Here is a 23962-nt window from a genome sequence, read left to right as displayed (position 1 = left end):
TTACTTCAGTTTTACCATCCTCAGGAGAAAATTTATGACAGAGAAGCATACTACAGACTTGTCATACTATCATTTGAACACAAACACGCTATCCTTGTCTATGCAGGATGTAGTTCTTCCTCTCTGAAAGCTAATAATTTTAGAAATAAATAGAAATACTTGTTTAGGGAGTTCATCCTGATTTGTGAAGTATCTTTATGTTATTGCCCGTGTATCAAGCCAAGCTTGAGTGGTGTCAGAACTGCTTCTGAATGGTGGATGCGGAAATGAGAAGCATTGTTTTAGAATTGCTTCTTCAATTTTGAGCAGTTGTCCTACCTTAGGTTACTATCATGTTGATCCTGTACCACCTCGACCTCACCAAAAGTTTATTTCAGTGAGATTATAAAGCTGTTCCTCTCTAAAGAAGTGTCCACACTTGCAAACACATTTCAAGTTCTCCAGTTGATTAAAAAATATGTTCCCTTTATCTCTTTTATGTTAAAAATGTTTCTCTGTAAGAGGAAACATGGATTGGAAAACAGAAAGAATGTCAGATTCTAAAAATGAATTCTGAGGCAGATGTCCTGTAGTATATCTTGCCACTTATATCATCACTTGTATGGTAAGTGATCTCATGGGTCCAGTGTTGTAAGGTATTACTTGTTTCAACAGTATTTAAATCTGTTCTTCAATATGTTCCATTGTCTACAGCAAAAAAAGCATACACATTTATTTGCTGGTCTTGCTGCAAAAACAGGACTTTACACCTCAAACGTGAGTTTGTGACTAAAATTTCTGCAAAGTGCTCATGCAGATATCTTACTCACATGTAAAAATACCATATGACAATCAGTGGTTTTGAGGGGTCATATTAAAGACCTTATTTTTAAAAAGTGTTTCTTGCCCCTAGGCACTGCACAGATATTATTTGCTGTGTGATCTTCATAGTTGTCATTCTGGGTTACATTGCATTAGGAGTTGTGGGTAAGTAAATAGAGGTATAGTAATGCCTTTTCATATAGATGGGAAGCAGCTTTGTGAATGTTGGAATTTTTTATTGAAATGTCCCTTTTGCTAATATTAGTGCAAAGCTTTCCAATCAATAAGTGATGCCTTTCACAGAAGCAAGTAATGAATTAACATTCAGTATCTATTGTAATTCACAGAAACACAGACTGGGTGAGACTGTAAGGGACCACAGTGGGTCATCTGGTCCAACATCCTTGCTCAGAAGGGTCATCTCAGAGCATATGGTGCAGGATTGTGTCCAGATGGTTCTGGAATATCCCCTGTGAAGGAGACTCCACACCCTGTTTGGGCAATCTGTTCAAGTGCACAATCACTGCACAGGGAAGAAGTTCTTCCTCATGTTCAGATGGAACTTCCTGGGCTCAGTCCCTGCCCGTTTCTCTGGTGCCATTGCTGGGCCCCGGAGCAGAGCCTGGTTCATGCTCTGCCCCCTCCCTGCAGATGCTGACAGACAGGGCTGAGGGCCCCTCTCAGCTGGGGCTCCTCTCTAGGCTGAACAGCCCCAGATCCCTCAGCCTTTCCTGGGCACAGAGATGCTCCAGGCCCTTGCTCAGCTCTGCAGCCTCCGCTGACCCCGCTCCAGGAGCTCCATGTTCCTCTTGTACCGATGAGCCCAGAGCAAGCACTCCAGAGGTGCTTCACAGGACTAAGCAGAGAGGCAGGATCCCTCCCTGACCTGCTGGAAATGCTCTTCCTGAAGCACCGCAGGATCCCATCACCCTCTTGGCCCTGAGGTTAAACTGCTGGCTCAGAGAAAGCTTGTTGTCCTCCAGGGCCCCAAGGTCTTTCTCTGAAGAGCTGCTTTTCTGCAGGTAATTAGGGAGAAGTTCAAAGCCATGTGTTTACTGATAAAAAACTCACTCAAAATTAGGTGTGTTTAAAAAAATGACACGGTTTGGAAAGTTTGCAATCATAAAGTAACTGTGATGGAAAATTTCAGGTAGCAGAAGCTAGAGAAAAACAATTTTGGTTGAGAGGAGCCCTGAAGAGAAGGAATTGGCAATGCGGATTGATAAGGCTTGGGCATGAGCCAGCCATGTACACTTGCAGCCCAGAAAGCCAAATGTATCCTGGGCTGTGTTGAAAGAAGTGTGGTCAGCAGGTCAAAGGAGGGGATTCTGCCGCTCTTGTCAGACCCCATCTGCACTCCTGCATCTGGCTCTGGGGCCCCCAGCACAGGAAGGACATTGGCATAGTGCAGTGAGTTCAGAGGAGGAGTGCTCTGAGGACTGGAGCACCTCTGCTATGGAGGCAGGCTGAGAAGTTGGGGTTGTTCAGTGTGGAGAAGGGAAGGCTCTGAGAGACCTTAGAGCTCCTTCCAGTGCCTAAATGGTCTCCAAGAGAGCTGGAGAGGGACTTTGCACAAGGACAGGAGTGACAGGGCACAGAGAAATGGCTTGTAAACTAACAGAAGGCAGAGTTGGGTTAGAGATTAGGAAGAAATTTTTCCCTGTGAGGGTGGTGAGGTCCTGGCCCTGGTTGCCCAGAGAAGCTGTGGCTGCCCCATCTCTGGAAGTGTTCAAGGTCAGGCTAGAAGGGACTTGGAGCATTGGATTGCTTTCTTACAGTTTAATCCATATCTTAGTAGAACTTACTGTGCTTTGCGTTTTAATATTTCATTAGGAAATCTACAAATCAGTACTCTTCAGTGTTGATCTACAAAGTATAAAATGGTACTTCAGAAGTGATACATTTTCATACTAGCTAATTTTAATCATTAACTATGAACACTTGACTAGTATCTTAAGAGGTATTGTGTATTTTGCAGCTTGGGTGCACGGGGACCCCAGGAAGGTGATTTATCCAACTGACAGCTATGGGCAGTTCTGTGGTCAGAGAGATACCCTCAATGAGTGAGTACTAAATCCATTCATATACCTTTTTTAGTCGTGCACTGTGAATAAGATGTGAGGTTTCAAGTCTCTGTCAAAGAGACAGTGACACTCTTTCTGTATTTATTCCAAATGAAGCTCAGAAATGTATTAGTTTCCCAGTGAAAATCCAGATCCAAATTATTACTATAAGGCAGTTGTTTGTGTCATTTAGATAATATTTTTTGTAATGTATCAATATAACTTAAAGATTGTGTCAGCAGTTGCTTAGAAGGTGACTAGCTGGCACAGCTTCTAACTGCCAAAGTTTGGGTAATTCATAACCTATTGTGTAATTCTTCATCCACCTTGGGATAAGAGAAGTCTTAAGGCATTTTAGCCTGGTCTATAGTTTTTGTCAATATGCACCAAATAACATTAAAGTATGTTCTGAAAGGCTCCTGGTTTTTTTTCCTGTGCCAGGAGAAAGGAGACTGAGTAGTCTGGGAGACAAACAGCCGTAACTACATCCTCCTTGGAAAACAGGAGGAAAATAGAGCTAAATGGCTCTATTTACTTCTCTCTGTTTTTGTCATTTTAGATTTTGAATTGTAAGAGTTAAATTAGTTAGTTGATACCAACAGAGTAATTACACATGAAAATAGTTGCCCAGGGAGGAAAGATGTTGCATCTATGTTTTCTTTGAAAATCTAAATCGTTTATGAAACAGAATTTTAAAAAGGTTTGCTTCTTCACGCACTGTTTTCCTTTCAAAAGGTAAGTTTTAGGCATGCTTTATGCCTTTGTCACTGTCAAGAAGCTGGATGCTATGCTAGCGTTTGATAACAATTCTTTGCTGCTTCTTTCTTTCTCCATTTAGTTTTCTGTGGAAAAAAATTTGGAAGCCACTGTCCAAAGGGCAGTTCAGAAGGGGAGGAGCAGGAAATAGAGACTGGAACAGAAGTTGAGCTAGGCCTATATATCCTCTCAAGTTTTTTTTACAGGGGAAACAGGCTAGTGAAAGAAAACCTGTTCCACACTCAAGACTATTCTTCATAGCAATTGTTGGAGAGTCAAACTTCCTGAAGAGGAAAAGCAAGAAGGAAAAAGTTGTAGTGGCGTATGTGTTCCCCTCACTGCAACACTTCTCTGCTCCCTACCATGCTGCCAATTTGTCCTTGTCCCCTCTGTCGCCAATAGGAAGTAGAGGACAAATGACTTTGGGAGTCTCAGACACACAGCTTCAATATCCTGTGTGATGTGGAGCCAGGTGTTTCTCTCTGATTTTTACCATTCACTCCCATTCCATCTTTCTGTTTGTTACTTGAGTCTTCCCTTTAGTTATTTTTTACACTGTGATTTTCGGTTTGTATTTACAAATGACCCTCCCTATATAGGATTGCTGGAAAATAATACAGCTACTGAAACTGCATTTTGGCATATATTTGGTACATTGAGGAGATTCTTATAAAAATAAAGATCAGAAGACACATAATACAACCTACCAGAAAAGCACGAGTGTTTATGGCAGTAGGCCAGGATACTCCTCTGAAAGAATCCCTCTAGTCCCCGGAATGGGGCTGAGGATATGCTTGTGAGGCTTTTGTCAATACCACTGTTTTTCAGATGCTCTGAAAGTAAGCAGTGTGAAAGACTAACCCAGAGCTGTGGTATTCTGAAGTCTCCAAGGGTTTAGTCTGAGGCATTTTTCTTGGAAAGTAATCACAATCTTTGTGTTTTGAATCTTGTCCTCGTAACAAGTATTTTCAGTAATCTCACTGAGGAATGGAAAAGGCAAGTTAGAAACAAAGCCAACATTCACAGCTTGTGCAAAAACCCATTTGAACTCCAGTGAATGCCATGGAGTCAAATAAATTATTTTTGTATCATCATGAAAGTCTCTGTTTGACCTCTTCATGTCTTCCTGTAGTCTATCCATTAGTTGGTGTGTAATCTCTGAACTCATTTTGCATTATACAGAGCATAATGTACTAATGGAATACAACACAATTTCATTATACAGAATACAGATCTAATTCTCAGTGTGTGTTTTCATGTGTTATGTATGTATTTAAACTTTCTTTTCTGTTGTCAATACCAGCAAGTGGGCTAAGAAAAAAAAAAGAGAATTCATTAATGGTTTTGAGCAGCTCACAGATCATAAATACCATCAAGAAACTATTGAAGAATGATGGCATTTCAGTCCAAAATTGTATTCTACTAATTTAAAGAAAGAGCAACTAGTGGTGGTGAATTAGTTTTGCCAGAATGTGTCTTTTCTTAAACAGTGCATAGTAGAATGAATATGCCTCAGTGAAAACAAGTTAACCTTGTAAAAAACGTCAGGCAGTTGAGTTAATCCTAGTCTTAAATGGAGTTTGAATGTGCAGTGGTGCTAAATAGTGTCTTTGATGGTATAGCCCTATTTAGCAATTGGTGGGAGTCACATGCTGGTGGGAAAACAGAGGATATGTCCCAGGCTGGGGGATACAATGAGATGTAGAAGCAGGACTGATGTTGAACCAGGACAGACAGAAGAGGGGCAGCCTTGTTAGCCCAAGCACCCTTCATTGTTAATACTGCCATCCTGCTCACAAGACAGAGCTCCCACTGTGCTGCAATGCCATGGTGAAGGTCAGTGGGGGCTCAAACACTGCTTTGTGGAGTCTCTTGCACATCACAGAAGCATAGAATAGCCTGAGTTGGAAGGGACTTCAAAGCTCATCTCATTCCAACCCTCATTCCGTGGCCAGGGACACCCTTCCACTAGACCAGGTTGCCCTTGTTCAGCCTGTCCTTGAAGACTTGCAGGGATGGGGCAGCCACAGCTGCTCTGGGCAACCTGTGTCACGGCCTCACCACCCTCACAGCTAAGAATTTCTTCCCAATATTCCATATGAACCTACTCTCTGTCAGTGGGAAGCATCCCCTGTTGCCCTATCTCTCCAGGCCCTTGTAAGTAGCAACTCCATATTTTTTGTAGTCTCCCTTCAGGTTAAATGTTTTGTACACTCCCTTCAGGGAAAGCCACAGTTAGGACACCCCTGAAGCCTTCTCTTCTCCAGGCTGAACAATCCCCATTCTCTCAGCCATTCCTTATGGAAGAAGTGCTCCATCTCTCTGATCAGCTTGGTGGCCCTTCATAGTCCATAGGGGAGCATATGCACCATTTCTTGGGGTGCATATGCAGGGGCACTGCATAACCCTGACTAACTGGCTTTGAAGTTTTGTTTAAAAAGGGCAGGTCTACTGCCATATTATCTTCACTAGAGCTATCTGATAATTTTCTGACGTAGCGAAGTCTAACATGACATTTTGCTGTCTTCAAAACCCAAGTCTTAAAATCAAGAGATCTTGGGGTCCTAAGTTTCCAACAAATCCAGACTTAAGTGACAGCTGCCACAAGGCTCCAAGTTCCAGTTGATGTCAAATATGTGGGACTGACAGACTGACCCTTATTTATATCAAGGGGGATCTTGTCAGTGTTATTAGTAGATGATATTATATTCTGTTTTCTGGACAAGTGCTTTTGGTTTCCAACCATAAAAAGCTTCTGATTGATTTTGGTGCCACCTTCTGATCAACAAAAATTAGGCAGCTTTTACAGTGAAGCATTTGCTGATGGTGAGTTTGCATGCACTTCATACACAGGATGTTGGTGGCGCAGAGACTATGATGTTTTTGCAGGGTTATTCTACAAACTTCACCCTCTCAAGGCAGGACTACAGCTACACAGATTGTTTCAGCTTAAAATCATGCTGCAGATAAAAACGTGTCAAAATTATCATTCTTTAGAGCAAATATTTCTGGTTTCATAGATGTCTTGATGTGAAACATTCAAGGTCTACTTGGGATTTTTTTTGTCTTGTATTTTCAATATGGATGTTCACAGTAATAGAACTTAAATATCAATGTATACTACAAATTTTGGAATGGTAGGATGTATAAGCACCTATATTTATGATGATTATTATTATCTTATATCCATTTCCATAGGAACAAGACCATTTTGTTTTACTTCAACATTCTGAAATGTGCCAGCCCCGTAGTGTTAATAAACCTACAGTGCCCTACAACACAGGTGAGTGAAAATGTAGAGATAAAATATTTTCCCTGCATCTTAGTCATGGTGCTTAAAAATGAGACATGTATTTGTTTGGATTTAAAAATTGATGTTCATTTCCCTCAAAATACAACATGGTTGTTTTATAAATTACTTGTAGCAAGCACACTCTCTGTAGTGTGTGATGGTCAGAAAAATGAAGTGGATATGCACAAGATTGTATATTTTGGATAAGAGTGGACAAAAAAAGTCAGCTGACTTGAACACAACAATTTTTTTATTTATGAATTCATCGCAGGCAGCTATCCAGTAGTATTCAGTGTATGCAGAAAATATTGATTTATACCTAAGGTTTTCAGAGCTGAACATGTTCAAGAAACTGTGCATATTGCCATTGACAGGATTATCTGGATGTTATTAGAGCCTATGGCTCTTTCAAAAGTGAAGATTTTGAAAGCTTATTCTTGCCTTATGTCACAATTTGTACTCTGTTGTGCTGTGGCTCCTCATGAAGTTGTGAAATAAACCTCGTCACTGCATTTGTGTGGGTTAAGATTAACCTCCTGATCTTTCTTGCAAGACAATTTTCCTGATCATAATACATGAAAATCTCCAACAAGAAAGAGCAAGATCCCTCTTAACATTGGCTAGTTGCTGTCAGAATGAAAACTTGCTCCATCAGCTGCAGATTTGCTTCAGGAATCCCCATCTGTCCACATGCAGACATTGACACTGTTGCCCTGCAGTCTTAAGACTCTTTTACTAGAACAGTTCAGTCTGTTCAGAAATATGAGGTCATTATGTGGGATTTGACTGGTGCTGTGGTCAGGTTGGCAATGGCCATGAATCAAATTGGGTGAAATACTTGTTAAAGGAGAGTTTTTGGGAGCAGAGTAGTTACTTTGTTCATTTTCAAATATGCAACATCTCCAAACCTAAGAATGCTGTTTTTGAATGCTGTTTGTTACTGCAGATGGTTAAATGACTGGTCATTTCTAAAAATGCTGAAGAAATTTTTTTTGATCATTCCTCTTTTGAACTGCAAACAGGGTCCTTCATTCCTGACCTATACATATAAATATCAAGAGGAAGAACCCCCAAGAACTAACATGAGAGGAGCTTCAGTTCTTGAATAAGGCTGGATTTGAAAACAGTTAATACAGTCCATTGGATCCATAGACAGCACATTCCACTGCCTGTTTCATAGATAGCAAACAGTTTATAGTAAAGTGTGTACTTGTTAGTCACCTGCTGTCCCAGCAAGGACAAAACTCTTCTTTCTTTGTTCCTTGGCCTGTGGGTAGCCCATAGGACTGAAATACTCTTATAGAAAGACCCTCTTGCGGTATCTGCTGTGTTCTAAGGATTAGTACAAGACCTCTTCCCAAAATTCTTTTTGGTGAATTACTTATGATGGAATGCCCTTGACATGAAAGACAGTTTTGGTGCATGATGTCTCTCTGGCACTTGGACAGCAGAGCTTTGCAAAGGGTGTTTGGATAGCATAACTTTGGAAACAAACTGCCTTCTAGAAAAGGCTGAAACTTGCTGTAAAGATGGAATTCAAACCACCTCACAGTCTTAATGCTGAGGAGTCAGAATGTCTGTCCTTAGTGTGATTCCAGGGACCAGCAGAACCTTAAGAATCTGTTTATCGGGGCAGCCACTTCGCCATATCCTAAATCTAAATCACAACTTCTCAATGGATGCATTCAATAAACCCCAGTCCTCACCTGATTTCTCACATAAATCCAGCTTGTAATGGCTATACCTTGAGTCATGTGAGCATCATTCTTGTCATAGGCATCCCCTGGCTTTGTAAGTCCTTTCTTAGTCTACAGTTAAAAGTCACTTTTGAGTGATTTACACCTAACTTGACAATATTTGTATAGATGTAATTGACTGAAGAGGTTGTGTAGAAGGATGGAATAACAGTACCCGAGACTTTGGATTTAGTGAGACTTTCTTTAAATAAAGTTCTCCTTATACATGTAGTAGGAAAAAATTGTATGTATCCTGTGGAAATAGCTGTCACACCCCCTTGCTCTTATCTACTGCTGATGATAGATATAAAGGAGGACTTGAGAGGTTTTTTCTTGCTGCCCAGAAAAATAATACTCTTTTCAACAGACTGAAAGCTCTTCTTGCCTATGAGAATGTGTAAAACCTAAGAAGATACAGAGAGGGGCTTGATATGCCAGATATGAGAAGAACACACTTTGAAAGTGTTTTCTATCAAAGAATTCTAGAAGTATTCATTTAGGGAATCAAAAGGAGAACATATCTTTTCTAAATCCGGCTGTAAACGTTAATGAAGGCAGTGGCATTTTTCTTGCTTTTTCATTACACCGACTTTCCTTACCCTTCTCTACCCAGAGTGTGTCTTTACTTATTTTTTCTTTTCTTGCAGCTTTGTGTCTCAAAGTGCCCAGACAGGTTTGCAACCTACATTGATGTTCAGGCTTCCTACAGATATAGACCAGATCAGTGGAATTACTTCAGACAGTTCTGCAAACCTGGTTTTAACAATCCTCGCAAGGTGTGTATGTATCTGTAGATGATAAAGTACATTTTTTCTTCAAGCAATATTTAATTTGCATGATTTTACTGAGCTACATCAAAGATTTGAATTATTCTGATTTCAACATATAAGGAGATGTCCCATTTAGGTGATTTGACAGTTGTTTAATCCAGGCTGAAGGTCTTGAATGCACACTAAACCTCCACTCTTCAAATGATTGCTGTTAGCTTAAAAGACTACCTGCAGCTACTCATTCAGTTGCAGTCCTGTGGCAAGCAGTATCCTTTAGTACTTAAGTACCCCACAGCAGTAGAGTGTCTCAAACCAATCCTTAAGGCTCCTAAGTCATCTATAGCTACTTGGAAAGTTAGCTAAGAAAATTAATCTATCCTTCATATAACTGATTTTGTACTCAAATGTACTGCATTACTTTTCCCATCTTTAAAATGTCTTGCAATTCAGCTATATTAATTGGATTAAAATCTTACTTTTCTTTAAGAGAAAAGATAAAGGGTAGGCAAGGAACAATTGTCTAGTCAGTTCTGGCTTAGATGCTGATCCAAAAGTCTTTTCTTTTATGTCACTAGAAAAGAAAAGAACAGTCTTTTCCCAAATCACAATGACAGTTTGGATTCTCACTTAGGTATAAATGTATCTTGCAGCTCCACCAGTGAAATTTGGGGAGGAGGCTACAAAGCCCAGTTTGGGGCATTCCTTCAGACTGGGTGAAAAACAAACATGATGTTGTACTGTTATTCAGCATTCCTATTTTTCCCCTTTTTAGTCTATTGCTCAAGTCCTACGTGATGAAGATTGTCCTTCGATGATCATTCCAAGCAGGCCTTGTGAGTGATTCTACTTCTTATACACATCTTAGCAGATTGTGAGCATTCATATTAATGCACAACTCCAGTCTGAAATGTGTTTTGCGGCAACATCACTAGGAGCTGTTTGTTATCTGACATTCACATTAATTCAGTTTTAAAGCATAAATCAATTCAATTTGAAAATGCAAATATTTATTAATATTTTTTCTAACAGTCATCTGGGAATATTCAGTGTGTGATCAGGTCAAGCTGAGCTCTTTCTTGCTCTTAAATCATCACTGATAGCAAAAGCTCTTCAACTGAAATTGTGCCTTCCAAAACAAGAGCAAGAGATGCCATTGGCATAAAGAAAATGCTACAAATGTTGGAAGGATCATATGGCCAGGTGTTGAAGTTCAAATGATAGTTCAGCCCAGTTACAATGCAGCTCTCCTTTCAGTGCAATGCTGGCTATGCAGGACATACGGAGGAATTCCGGAGCAAAAAAGTTCACTATGGTCAGCAAGTGTTTCTGAGTAGATAACCACTGATCTCAGAGCTCATCTCAGCTGCACAAGTGTAGTATTGACCCAGAATCTTACAGAAGAAGAAATTGCTGTTTATTTTTGCCATACTTTAAAGTAGGGGTCATGTAAACCAGGAGTATGTCATTAAAAGGAGAAGATATGGATTAAATTTTTAAAACATAGTCTGAATTTGTATGAAAACTGAAGTACTGACCCAAAAGACATAAAATAATTTACAAAGAAGCTCTTATATTCTTTTAGACTACATCAATGAGCAAAGATTACAGTGGGAGGAAAAGATATGTTAAGATATGTTGCTTAATCATTTATTCAGAATAATTGCTGGGGAAGATAGATCAGACTGAATATTGAGCCCTGGCATCACTATTTGTTGGAATCTGGTAAGGAAAGCATTGAATGGTTATGTGAAGTACACCTCTGAAGGAGGACTCACCTGCTCTTCTCTTTGGAATGAAACCAAGGATGTTTTGCAGCAAAGAACAGGGCAAAGTAAATGAGTAGCAAACACCTCCTTTTCTCGCTTTTTTATAATCTCCTCTTCCCTCTCTCTAACCAGTTGTTTCTGTCTTTTTTCCATTGCTTCATCTCCAAGAATATCTAGTGATAGTGGCTGGTACTGGAGCTCATCTGGCATATAAGGAAAACAACACTTGCTGTTATATATTGGTTTGGGGCTGATATGATTCATGATCAGTCAAGTTGAATCTGTCCTTGGGGGCTGGTCTGATTATTACCATTAAATGGCATATTTGAGAAGCTGCAGTTTTTATAAGCTGCCCAGATACTGACAGAGAGTAAGTTCCACATTACAAATTCTTAAACTCCTATGTATAGTACTGTTGTTATTTGGTAGGACCTAGAATCTCCAGTTGAAAGCTATGACCCAACCCTGCCTGAGCTTAGATAAAAAGCCTCTGAGCGTAAAAATCATAATCTTGAATGCAATGGCTCTTCCAAGATTTGTCAAAGTCAACATATTGCTATATAATCAGTTGAAGAACAATTGACTGTGAATCTGAAATTATTTAAATATGTTGCAAAACACACATGATAAAAGCAGAGCTTGACATGAGATGTAATATGCAGGCTTTGTTTTGATATTTTGAATAGTTCTGAAGAGATGCTTCCCAGACTTCTCCACGAAGAATGGTGTGTTGACCGTGGCAAATCAGACTACATTCAAAGATGGAAGAGGGAAAACAAGAAATGTAACTGATCTCAGGGAAGCTGCAAAGTAGGTTTTACCCTTCTTCAGTGTTTGTTGGATTCTGAGATTGCACAATAATTTAATAATTTTAAAAAATCAGAATCTGTTGTAGCAAATGACTGAGGGTACCCAAGCTAGACTCGGTAGCAAATGTTTCTCTATGCCTGAGCACTTCCAAAGTTCCATTAAGGAAATCCAGTACTGTGGTGTGCAGAAAGGAGCAAAAAGTGCAAAAAGCCTAAGTCTGATGGTCTCAGTCATTTTTTGAAATAATTCTTACTTTTTCTAGCAAAAATAAGTTTTGCAAGGAAAATTACCTGAGGTTCAAAATGCAATCCTCGTGCTGCAGGACTCAGGCCAGCCAGGAATGGCCTTGGCTATGCTGTTCTGTAATGACCTTTCCACTACCATGGGCTGGCCTAGTACTTTGGGCATCTCACCTCATCCGAGTGCTCCTGCTTCTGGTAAAAAATAATGTATTGGGCTTCAGAATTCTGCAGAATAGAAAAACAGTTCCTTGAAGTTGCTTCACTGACCTGTTTTCTGGTTCAATGCTATTAGCAGTTCTAGAGTCACTACTGTTTGTCCCTTGGTACATTGCAGATATCGATAGTATACACTTGCCTTGTGACATAATAAGCAATTCTGACAATAAAGCCTTTTTAATTGATTTTTTCAGGACTTGCAGAGACATTCTTATGCAGATTTTTCTTTGCTGTAACTGTGATTGATGTTGGTTTGGTGACAGAACTGGAGTATAGTTGTAAAAAAATTGTAGTATACTCTTATCACTACCAAAGATATTTCAAATTCTTTCACTGATCATATTTGTTGTTTAAATAAATTCTCCTTTTCTACCTGAAGCAACTTTTGTTTGATTTTTCTTTTCTCAGTGGCATCAATAATGTCCTGGATGCAAGATCAGTTGGAATGAAAATTTTTGAAGACTATGCCATTTCTTGGTATTGGATTTTAATGTAAGGGGTTTTTTGGTGCTTTTAGTGTTTCCAAACTCATTTTGGAATGTGCAGGAAATAAAAAAATAGACTGTGTATGTATTTGGTAGATATTCTATTTTAAAACTCAAGAAACTGTAATTTCCTTTCATCACACATGATAATAAGATAGTTACAGTTCTGTGGATGGTAAGGATAGTACAGCATACATACATAGAATGTCAGTTGATCTGGAATAGCTTTTTAATGTCCTGCCAGTCAGAAAATCAGGAGGAGCAGGCTTCTTTCGCAGCACCCATGTGTGTAACAATTCCAAAACTGGAAAATCTTAATTAAGTAACTTTAAAGCCAGTTGCACTGCCAAGTATCACTAGTACATATAAAAAACAGATCGTTTCTAAATTTGTGCAAGCAATATTCAGTTAAACTCATTATAATCCCTAAGTTCAATATGAATCCATAAATCCAATGCAGCAGGCAAAGCAACATCAAGAACAAAAATTATTGAACAGTATTAACTTTATCTTGCAATTAATATTACTTCATCACCAATTAATTAAAATGCAGCACCAAAACAAGAGAAGTAGCTTCTTTGTTGAAGCAAATATGTAAGTATTTGTGAACTCCTAGCCCATTAATATTGGTTTTGATGGACCAATGTGTTGATCAATTTAAACAGGAACAGAATTTGTTGCCAGGTGAGAACCTTTAACATGCACATGTTAAGCATACATTAGTCAATCCTGAATGCAAATCCACAGCATTTAATACATACTTTAGATAATAATGTGGCGATTTAGTCAGTTCAGAAACACAAATTGTCAGCTTTTAAAGGTGTTCAGACACTGATGGAAAGACAGCTTTCTCATAGTCTGATACTCAGCTCACAATATTTAGTAGCAGGAAACTCATGGATATTCAGCAAGCTTGGGTCTCTATCTCTTACTGAAATCAGATTTGTGGTACAGAGGAGATACCACTGAACACACTGGACAGAGAACTGACCATTGTTTTGAACAGAAATTCTTGAAGCAAGTTTCCACATTTCAAATATGGTATTTTTTTGTAAGGAAGTGTTACCACTTCAAAGTAGTTGGATATAATTTTCTTCACACTTTTCACCCAATGGTAGCATAGATCACATGATTTCTGGACAAATATATTTAAGTGCCAGAGGTTGGGTGAAGTTTTTAACAGTGAAGGCTTGACACTGAAGGGAGGCTGGATTAGAATTTAAATATGGAATTGCTGTAGTCTTTTTAGCATATCTCGAAAGAACTACTGCTTCAAGCCTCAGTTTAAGGGAACTAGTCTGTTCAAGACAGTTGCTACTCTGTACTCAGTTTTGGTGTTACTAGGACTCATGTATAGCTAAAGATAACTTTAGATAAAGGTAATTTACTGCTTTCAAGATGGAGCTCCAAAACTACAACGTTTCTGGAGGAATACATTCTGAATTTCAGTAAATCATTCACAAAGGGAAAATACATCAGGCTAGGAAGCCATTAAAGACATAGGACTTAAGACAAACTTAGAAAGGTTTAACTAAATAAGCTGATGTGATTTTTTTACGATCAGGCTGCCCCGTTTTTTAGCTTTGGTTATTGGCTAAATAAGCTGGGAACATTCAGAAGAAAAGTTACTGAACACAGGAGAGAAGAGGGTTTAAATTTTTTTGAGTCTGTACTAATACAAAATTCGCATGTAACACCTACTAAAAATAATGAGACATGGAATGTTCTTTAAAGCATCTGAGCTGGATATTTGTTCAATGGGATTAATATTCATATTGCTTTCTTCATAATTGTTTAGAAAGCCATGCGGAGTGAAAAAGCCTTTTGCAATAATTTTTTCCTTTCTGACTTGCTTTCTAGGAGTGAAATGAAAACAAATATTACATTACATTACATTATATTACATTACATTACATTAATTATTGTCTTGATGAAGAAAAGGCACTGTAAATGTCTTTCCTAGGCACTTCATAGAAAGGCTCTTAACAGTTTCTTTCTATGCATCATAGTGCCCTAATCATTTCGTCTTCTGCTTAGTAGAAGTGGTGATGAGTAGAAATTATGTCCTTCTAACCACCTGATGGTTTTTCTCCTAAATGTAATTCTTTTTTTTTTCCTAGGAAGCTTCTAGAATGTTGTTTACTAACATTGTTTCTTTGCAAGCAGGGATTTTCTGTGGAGGACATAAACCAGCAACTTCCCCACACATAGGTATCCCTCCAATTTAACTTTCTGTACTGTAAATTAGACTGTGGCCTGAAAAAGGCAGTGAGTTTTTCAGCTGGTGTAAGTGACAAAAAAGGCATTCTATTAATCCCATTCAACCGGCCTGAGAATCTAGTACACATATGTGAGATCATCATATATAAGCTGTTTGTTTGTAATGGCAGATAACAGCCATGAGAATGTATTTCATAATGAATATTTTGAAATACTTTTTTACAAATCATGCTATTATCTGAGATGAAGTGACCCTCATTTGAAGTAACAGGAATGCAAGAATGTGAATAGATTCATACACTCATTTTCCCTGTGTTTCTGTTTCTTCACTTTCTAGTGGACTGTTCATTGCAATGATGTTGAGTCTGCTGTTCCTTGTGTTATTGAGGTTCACAGCTGGGGTTCTCTTCTGGATTTTCATCTTTGGTGTGATTGGAATTATAGGTTATGGTAGGTGTAATTTTCTAGCCTCAGACTATTTTTTCTTACTGCTTAAGTCTGGAAAATCAGTAGTTACTTCAATTAAATGGTACAATTGGGTGAATTAATGCCTAGTTTTAGACACAATTAAGTGAGAAGGACATAAATGGCAGCACAATGCAGTAAGAATCCAGCTGTGCTGATACTTATCAGCAGATGTAGTAACCTGCATTACCTATGCACAGTATGCTTAGTCTGTAATCACTTGTACTGATATTTCTTTCCCATATATATGATATCATAATTGGCTAGTCTCACAGTGATGCATTTTTGGGCTTTGCTTACCTGACAGGCTTATACAAAAGCAAAACATTTGGCTTGTAAGATTTTTTTTTAATTTGTCTTTGCACTCTTCATACACACTCCTATTTTATTGATTGTTTTTTAAAAGGCATCTGGCATTGTTACTGGGAGTATGATCATCTTAAAGGAATACCTGGATCTGACCTCACTGTTTATGATATTGGATTCCAGACAGACTTCAAAGTGTACCTGCAACTGAGGCAAACATGGCTAGCATTTAGTAAGTGCCCTTTTACATTTGGTATCTGTTAATGGATATTCAGGAAAATCAGTCAGTGTCTTAATACACTTTCTGCCTTGTTAAATCTCCTCCTCTACACGTTGCTCAGAGGAGAAAGCAGAATTTCCTTTCTCTGTATTGTGTAAAAATATGCTTTTTTAAAAGAGGCTAGTGTATTTGTAAGGGGAGATAATGCAATCACACTAGGGATAAGAATGAAAAAATCTTTTGTTAGGAGCATTCTACTTCCTGTGCGTTCAGTCTTCACCATGGGGAAAGCAGAAGGCAGTAATTAAGTTCATCATGATGAAGTTGTGCAAGGAAGTGTACTTTTCTCTCTCAGATTATTTTTTCTCCCTCTTTGAGAGCCCCAGAAATGAGATTAATAAGTCACATTAATAACTACACTTGTTTTGTGTCTTAGAATCATAAAATATGCCAAGTTGGAAGGGGCCCATCAGTATGATCAAGTCCAGCTCCTGGCCCTGCACAGGACACTCCAACAATCCCACCTTGTGCCTGAGAGTATTGTCCAAATGTTCATTGAGCTCTGGCAGCCTTGGGGCCATGACCATTCCCTGGGCAGTCTGTTCAGTGCCTGACTCTTGGGGAAGAACCTTTTCCTAACCTCCCACCTAAATCCCCTGACCCAGCTCCAGCTGTTCCCTAGAGTCCTGTCACTGGTCATGAGAATGAAGAGGTCGGTACCTGCCCTTCTAGTTGCCCTTGTGAGGATGTTGAAGACCACAATGAGGTCTCCTGTCAGTTTACACTTAGGTCACTGAATCTTCTTGTTGTCTGATCTAAGACTGTGAAATGAACCATTTTAAACAAAATCCTACTGGAACAAGACAACCTGCAGCATACACGTTCACCCCCCCCCCCCCCCCCAAGAAAGGAGGAGCAGAAGAGGGAAGAAATAACTGTCAAATATTACTTGCATTCCTGTTACTGCTCTGTTAGAAGACGAACAGACTTTTAACTGATGATGAATGGATCATAACCAAAAACACTGCCTCTCCCTATTGGTAGCTAAATTAATAGAACAGTAGCTTACTGCTTAAATCTTCTGTCTCTTCTTTATGTCTTCATTTACTTCTGTGTTGGATCATTGAGCTTATGAGACATCTTCTATATATATTGTTGAGACAAAGCTTTTTAGTGTGCTCTCCATAGAGAATATTAGGACTTTATTATGCATTTTTTCCCCTGTAACTCTTCCGGCTCTTCCCCTGCCTGATTCTTAGCAGCCAGTGTATAGTTTACCTAGAGTTTAGTGTCACTTTCACAAGAGTAAATTACGGTACTCAGGAATTAATTTGCTTTTTCAAAATCACCCAGCAAAGTAAATAGTTACATATCCTTGAAGAAAACATAGTCAGAGTCCTAGTCTAGAACTCATCATGTACTGACAATGCTTGCCTTTTTCACAATGTTTTGGACAAGTACAGTAATCTAACAGAGACAAATTGGAATGAGACCAACTTCAAAGAATCCTGTTTTTATATTCCTTCATGGGGAAATGGCACCTGCAGTTCTGTTGCCAGGGGTAATACTTGGGATTGCAATTCAACATCTTCTGTGACTATTTGGTCTGATATTCTGAGACTATATCTAAGCTGTGGGACCTAAAGCCAAATCTCATCTTCCTTTGCAAACCTTCATATAAGTTTTTGGATACTTAAGGGTCCTGTCCCTTCTGTCTTCCTCTCCCTCCACAGAACTTCTTGGTTTCAGCTGGAGGATACAGGTCCTGCTGCATACAATAATCTGCCCCTACTGGGCTGGTTTAAATGTTGTCTAATGATCTGAAGCACCAAAAATAAATGGATATGTCTCAGAGTCAGAGGATGTGTGCTTCAGGCATTAAAGACTCAGTCTTCTCTAGGTGAAGTTCCCAGATTTTTCTTACTTTCTACTGTAGAAGTAGGTTTTGAACCAACACGAATAGAAAGCAGATAGAAGCAGACTCTACTGAAATCAGAGTTATGATTCAAATGCTGCTTATAATTAAGAGCTCTCAGCTCTCTAATATCAGAGCATGATTCCAGCAACGCAACTGGAAGGTGAAAGTGATTTGACCAGGATGGTCCTATCTTAGTCTCTTTTTTTTTTTTAAACTCAAATGAGGTGAAAGGAGTTCATGCCAGGGTAATACTCAAACAAACCTTTTGATTTTAGTACATCTACATTTTAGAACAATGTAGATCAGAAAAATGCGCTCTCCATGAAAAACTTGACTCTTCATCTCCTATTTTTTATTATCTAAATACTACAAATAAGCAACAGTATAGCATGAACAAATGCTTGTATTATGAGCAAATTTCTTGTTTATGGAAAGTAAAATTTGTAAAGGATGAATTGTATCTAAGACTAGATACTGCATTCACATTGAAGTTAATATTTCTCTGAGAATTATATGTTCCATTTTTCTGTTAAAAACATAAATATCAGGGTCATATACATTCTGGCTAACTCGCTGCAAATAGAATGTTTTTTCAATGAGACTTAAAAACCTATGAAATGGGATTGAAGTTTGGCAGGTGCAGTTGGAGAAAGAACTGCTCAGGCAGAGAATTTAACAGAGTTCATGAACAATAGTTCAAATTACAAGGAAAAAATTACAGAAGCATCATATTGGTTTCGTTCTTGATAAATCTAATTTCTTTATTTGCTTGTTTACAGTGATAATACTTTGTGGTGTTGAGGTCATAATCATACTGATGCTGATCTTCCTAAGAAATCGGATTCGGATTGCTATTGCACTGTTGAAGGAAGGTAGTAGGTATGTTTGTCTGATTTTAATATATGTTGAATTTTATTAAATGATCTCTAGAGTACACTCTTCTTGAACTCCATCTTGCATTACCAAGGGCAGAAAATTGGGGTTTAAAATACGACACTGCATTTGTTGCATGAAACAGGTTCAACAAGGAATTCACAGGAGGCGTTCAAGGAATATCAGTTACCTTTTAATGAGGCTGTACTTAATAGAGCTTTCTCTTTTAAAGTAAGGTATTTCTTATCTTTCTGCTTCTTACCTTAAGAATTCATACACTGTTAATGTTACCACATACACTTAGTGCAAAGAAGGTGTCTCAGAAGAAAATCTAAGTGTGGTATACTGTTTATAGGAGCCTGGGACCTGTAAGTGCCAACTTTTCTCTGTCATTGGATTGTTCCTTGAGTCTTATACTAGTGGTAGAGGATTAGTGTTGTTTTGGCTGTGGCTTCTATTTAGGAAAGACCAGGAGATTCTGCTGGGTCCAGTCGAACTTCTGTGTGGACAGGCATAAATCTGCAGAGAGAAAAAGAAACTTCTGTGACCAGATGATGTAAGAGGATGTGGTCTAAGATATGTCTTTTTAGCTCTGAGTAAAGAAGAAGGCAAACCAGGATATGGGAGTTCAGGGCTAAAGGGACCTCTTTGTTGTGTGTTTCCTGAAATCTGCATAGGCTTTGTTCACAGTGGTTCCTATTTTACACAGTTTTACACAGAACATTTAGTGGGGGTTTTTTGTTTTGTTTGGGTTTTTTGTTGGGTTTTTTTTTTTTCCTTTGTTTGGTTTGGTTTTTTTGTTTGTTTTTGGTTTGGTTTTGGTTTGGTTTGGGGTTTGAATTTTTTTAATTGAGAGTATTACAAAGGATAAATGGACTTAAAGCTGACTGACTTAAAATGTCAGGCTCTTGGATTTCATTGCAAATAGGCTATGGTCTCATAGGTCCTGAAAGCAAGCCTGTGTTCTCAGAGCACATAGCGTTAGCTCTAAGTTTATCTATGAGCACTTGCTTGTGGTTTTCTGCCATCTTTATTGCTGCTGCGGTTCCCAGGAATCACAATTTGGGATTTTTGACATGGGATTAAGAAATACTGAAGTTCTGCATTTAGCCAGGTATCTGTTTCCTGTCTTATGCTACTGTGCAATTAGAACATAGCATTTAATTTAGGCAGCACTAAATTATACTCTTTAATTCCCATTCATTAAAATCCAGGAACACTTTTAACATTCTTCAAAACCTTTGTTCACAACCTTGACAGGTAGAAGGATTTTAGAAAGTTCATAAACTTCTTGCTGATTAGTAATAACATTCTGTAGTTTTCCAGCAGCATGGAAAGGTCACTTGAAGGTGAATTTATTGCTTTCATGCATAATGGATGAGATGAAACACTGTATGTAATTACTGTAAACCTAACGGACCAGATCATGTATTTAGGAAGATAAAAAATAAGGTGCTAATGATTGGAAATCAAATTATATTTTTCAATACCTTTTAGCTACATTTTCAAAAATATTAGTTATAATGCCAATAACTGACTTGAAATCCATAGTTAGAAACAAGAGTTTTTAATCAGTGTTTTGGAATAATAGGGCATGGTCTTAATGGTAACTAACTTAATGGTAACTAAGTCGCCCTGTTCTTCTAAGTTCTTCTAAGCCTTTTGATGTTCACATTTTTGTAATGGAGTTCTCATGCACTTTATGTAAATAATGATTGTTTTTGCATTCCTTTCTGGAGGAGGAGAAATTTCATGGACTGTTGATTTGACCAGTGTCATTGGAGAGGTGGCAATTTCATCCCCTAATCCAGGGTCACTTTTCCAATTCTATATATATCAAGGTCGAGAAATAAACTTCCCTTTTTTTTACCTTGGAGGTTCCAGTGTGCATGTTGTTTCATTTCATGTCCTATTGTGATACTAAGAGGCCTGCCAATAACTGCTGAACACAGCCAATTTGTGATTATTTCTCAAACAGCATAAGTCTGTGTCCTCCTGTGTGACTTGTAATAGACTTTTTTGCCTCTGTGTTCAGACAGCAATTGATGTTTGGCTCAAAACCTCTGGATTGGACATGACAGTTTCCTTGAATTCCCCCCAGCATTTACTACTTTACCTTTAGAAACTGAGTAAATTTTTCTGCTTTTGCTGTCTGGAAACTGCATCCTATAAAACAAATAACATCAGAGGTGCCCTAAGTTATAGAAGAAATACTGTAAGAAATAGTACTAGACAAAAAGGCTTGTGATAAAGAGAGCCAGCCTGTAAGTTTGAGTAAACAAAGCACATGCTTTCTGAATTTACATCCAGTGAGATACCCAGTTGGAGATGTTCACTTCTGGGATAGCAGCAGGTTTACCAAGAGGGCTGGTGTCAACTCCCACTTCCAGAGAATGAGTCCCTGGCAGAGTGGGAACTAGCATGCTCAAGTTCCTGCCACTAGTCACATTCTAGCCACAGGAATTAGCAGTAGAATATCAGGCTACATATACCTTGATATTAAAAGAAGCTGTCTAAGCTGTCAACAGGAAAAGGCAATTATTCATTTTGCCTTCCATTAGTCATAGGTGAGCACCACTTATGTACAGCATGTGCAAGGAAAGTCACATAAGTGCAGGAAGGTGCAGTCTGTGCAGGCATTGCAAGACAAGTTGACTGCCTCTGCCTCTACATAGCTAGCGCTTAAGGCAGGAAAGTTGCTGGGAGCAGAGTTGTCAAATACAAAATAGAATAAGGTAGTTTCAGGTCTGTAGGAGTGAAGGAAGAACACAGGATGAGCAGAGTGGGAATTAGGACATAAAGGGTCTGCAGCAGCTGGCAAGAAGATGTCATGGAAATCAGTTAATGGCCTTGGAAAGAGATAGGTCTCTGAAGCAGTCATGAAGAAGGAGAAAGCAGAAGACAAGCTGGAACATGACAAATGGAAAAAGTTCACTTTAGTACCATTGATAAAAGTGGAGTGGTAGAAATGACAAAGTCAAGGCTTGAATACATAAGAAAAAAAATTCCTGCAGTATTCTGAGATCCCAGTACTAGGTTATGCTGTGAGTGTCAACAAGGTTCTCAAAGTAAAATTGCTGGAAGAGGACTGATAAAAAGCTAGTTTCTGGAATTGTTACAGCTTATTAATATATTTTGTTTCTTTTATAGGGCAATTGGCTATATAATGTCTACACTGTTCTACCCAATCGTCACCTTCTTACTCATTGCAATTTGTATTTCCTACTGGGCTGTGACAGCTGTGTATCCTTCTGTCTGTGTACCTATCTGGAGCAAGTTTTCTGGTCTGCAAGACTAGATAATTTTCTGCTATTTCACATTAATTAAACCAATATTAAGAGGACTATTTGGTCACTTAGCACTTTATCTTCTGATGCAGTCTTCTGCACTGCACATCTACATATGATGCACAAACCAGACAGTGATTTTATTAGAATTTAAAAAAAACCTGGACTAAAAGTCTGCCCAAGGCAGGGGGATCATACAAAGCCTTGTGTACTGCATAAGGTTGACTCTTGGGGGTGAAATGGGCCCTCAGTGAAGAGTGAATATGGTCTTTAATGTGCTGTGTGCTCCATAGGCCTAGTGTTAATGGTTTCTTAGTTAACTGGAGATGGAATGGGTTATGTATGTTTTTTGTTCAGAAAAATATGAGAAAGGAGCGAGTGAATATACAGTGCACTATCTCCTCTGAATTGCCTAACAGTTTGTTCCTCAACACTGTTTGTTCCTCAACAACAAGGGCTTGGTAAGGATTAAAAAAGGGGAAAACTGCTGATTAAAAAGCAGCTGTTATTTCATATGCAAAGACTGTCAGTTGTTGCTGATCAGGGCAGTGTTAATTCACCATTATGCTCTGTATCTACTTCTGCCAAAATACAAGAACTACTATATAATCTGCTTTGTCAAAGATAGATGTGGAGGAGAGATGGGGATGGTTTTCAATGTTATGCGCCCTGCCCATTCTGGTCAGGGGTAATTACAGCTCCAGGTATGAGTTTGCAGTAGTCCTTTAAGTAATGAGAGTACTTGGTCTTGTCTGTCAACCCTTCAGCTATATCTCTGCAGAGCAAGAGCAGTTTTTCTGTTATACATACAAGTTCTTTAGAGCTAGTGGTTACCCACTGCAGAATCCTAAGTTGCTCAAAAACCACAGTTCTATGATTCCTCCTTAAAATATTTCATTCAGTTTTCTGGCCACATCAGGAGAACCGGTGTATAAAGTAATGGCTAATCAAACACTGTGCAAGTATGCAAACCTGACTTGTGACCCAGAGGTAAGTGTAACAAATATTTACCTATAGGGAAAGCTATACTGACTACATTTCTTAATCACTATTAAATGCACTTCTAGCAAAAAATGTGCGTGTTTTAAGGAATGAGTCCCCATGTTAAATCTGAAAATATTACCTGATGTTCAGGTAACACTTCTTTATTTTACAGACATAAACTAGTTTTTCTGCTAAACTGTCTTGTAAATGTTAGCATTCTAATTTGTAGAGTGAGAAAGGAAGACACAAAAAAAAATTTTATAGGAAAGATGTTCTTGAATTTGTGAGGTCTTCTGAAGGCAGTGGTAAACGATGAAAGCTGCACCTCAAAGTTGCTCAGGGACTAGCCATGATTTGAAGCAGAAGCTTAGTTTTTTCTGGCACAGTAATTACCTTTATGAAGCTCCAAAAATATTTGTTTTGTTTTGTTTTGTTTTTTAATTTTGCCTTCAAATTAAATTTTTCAAAATAAATTTGCCTTCAAAGTCAATTTTTTTTACTTGGCTGTGGGTTTTAATTTAAGGATTCTTTAAAAACTAGATAAGTCTATCAAATGTTGTGCACCAGGGGAAGGATAACCCTGTATACCAGCCCAGGCTGCAGGTGACCTGCTGGATGGCAGCTCTGTGGAGAAGGACCTGGGGATCTTGGGGGGGAACATTCTGTCCCTGAGCCAGCAGTTTGTCCTGGGGGCCAAGAGGTGCTTCAGGAAGAGCATTTTCAGCAGGTCAGGGGTGATCCTGCCCCTGTGC

General features: G+C 38.7%; 1 protein-coding gene across 3 annotated transcripts in view; it reads left to right on the top strand.

Annotated features, from left to right (window-relative positions):
* SLC44A5 (solute carrier family 44 member 5) overlaps positions 1 to 23962 on the top strand; it is a 70742-nt gene that overhangs the window by 32249 nt on the left and 14531 nt on the right. For all 3 annotated transcript variants that reach the window (XM_071437007.1, XM_071437006.1, XM_071437005.1), the window contains exons 3-14: positions 893 to 966; positions 2780 to 2864; positions 6819 to 6903; positions 9296 to 9424; positions 10191 to 10251; positions 11871 to 11994; positions 12861 to 12944; positions 15495 to 15607; positions 16029 to 16160; positions 18846 to 18945; positions 22090 to 22182; positions 23129 to 23216. In XM_071437007.1, coding sequence (XP_071293108.1) covers positions 893 to 966; positions 2780 to 2864; positions 6819 to 6903; positions 9296 to 9424; positions 10191 to 10251; positions 11871 to 11994; positions 12861 to 12944; positions 15495 to 15607; positions 16029 to 16160; positions 18846 to 18945; positions 22090 to 22182; positions 23129 to 23216 — 1168 coding nt within the window. The remainder of the gene's footprint in view (positions 1 to 892; positions 967 to 2779; positions 2865 to 6818; positions 6904 to 9295; positions 9425 to 10190; positions 10252 to 11870; positions 11995 to 12860; positions 12945 to 15494; positions 15608 to 16028; positions 16161 to 18845; positions 18946 to 22089; positions 22183 to 23128; positions 23217 to 23962) is intronic.

The sequence above is a fragment of the Agelaius tricolor genome, unplaced genomic scaffold (assembly GCF_023055355.1).
Source record: "Agelaius tricolor isolate 1412-34295 unplaced genomic scaffold, bAgeTri1.0.p SCAF_11, whole genome shotgun sequence".
In the NCBI taxonomy this organism is placed as follows: Eukaryota; Metazoa; Chordata; class Aves; order Passeriformes; family Icteridae; genus Agelaius; species Agelaius tricolor.
Note: the sequence above shows the minus strand (reverse complement) of the source record. Positions and strands in the feature narration are given on the sequence as shown.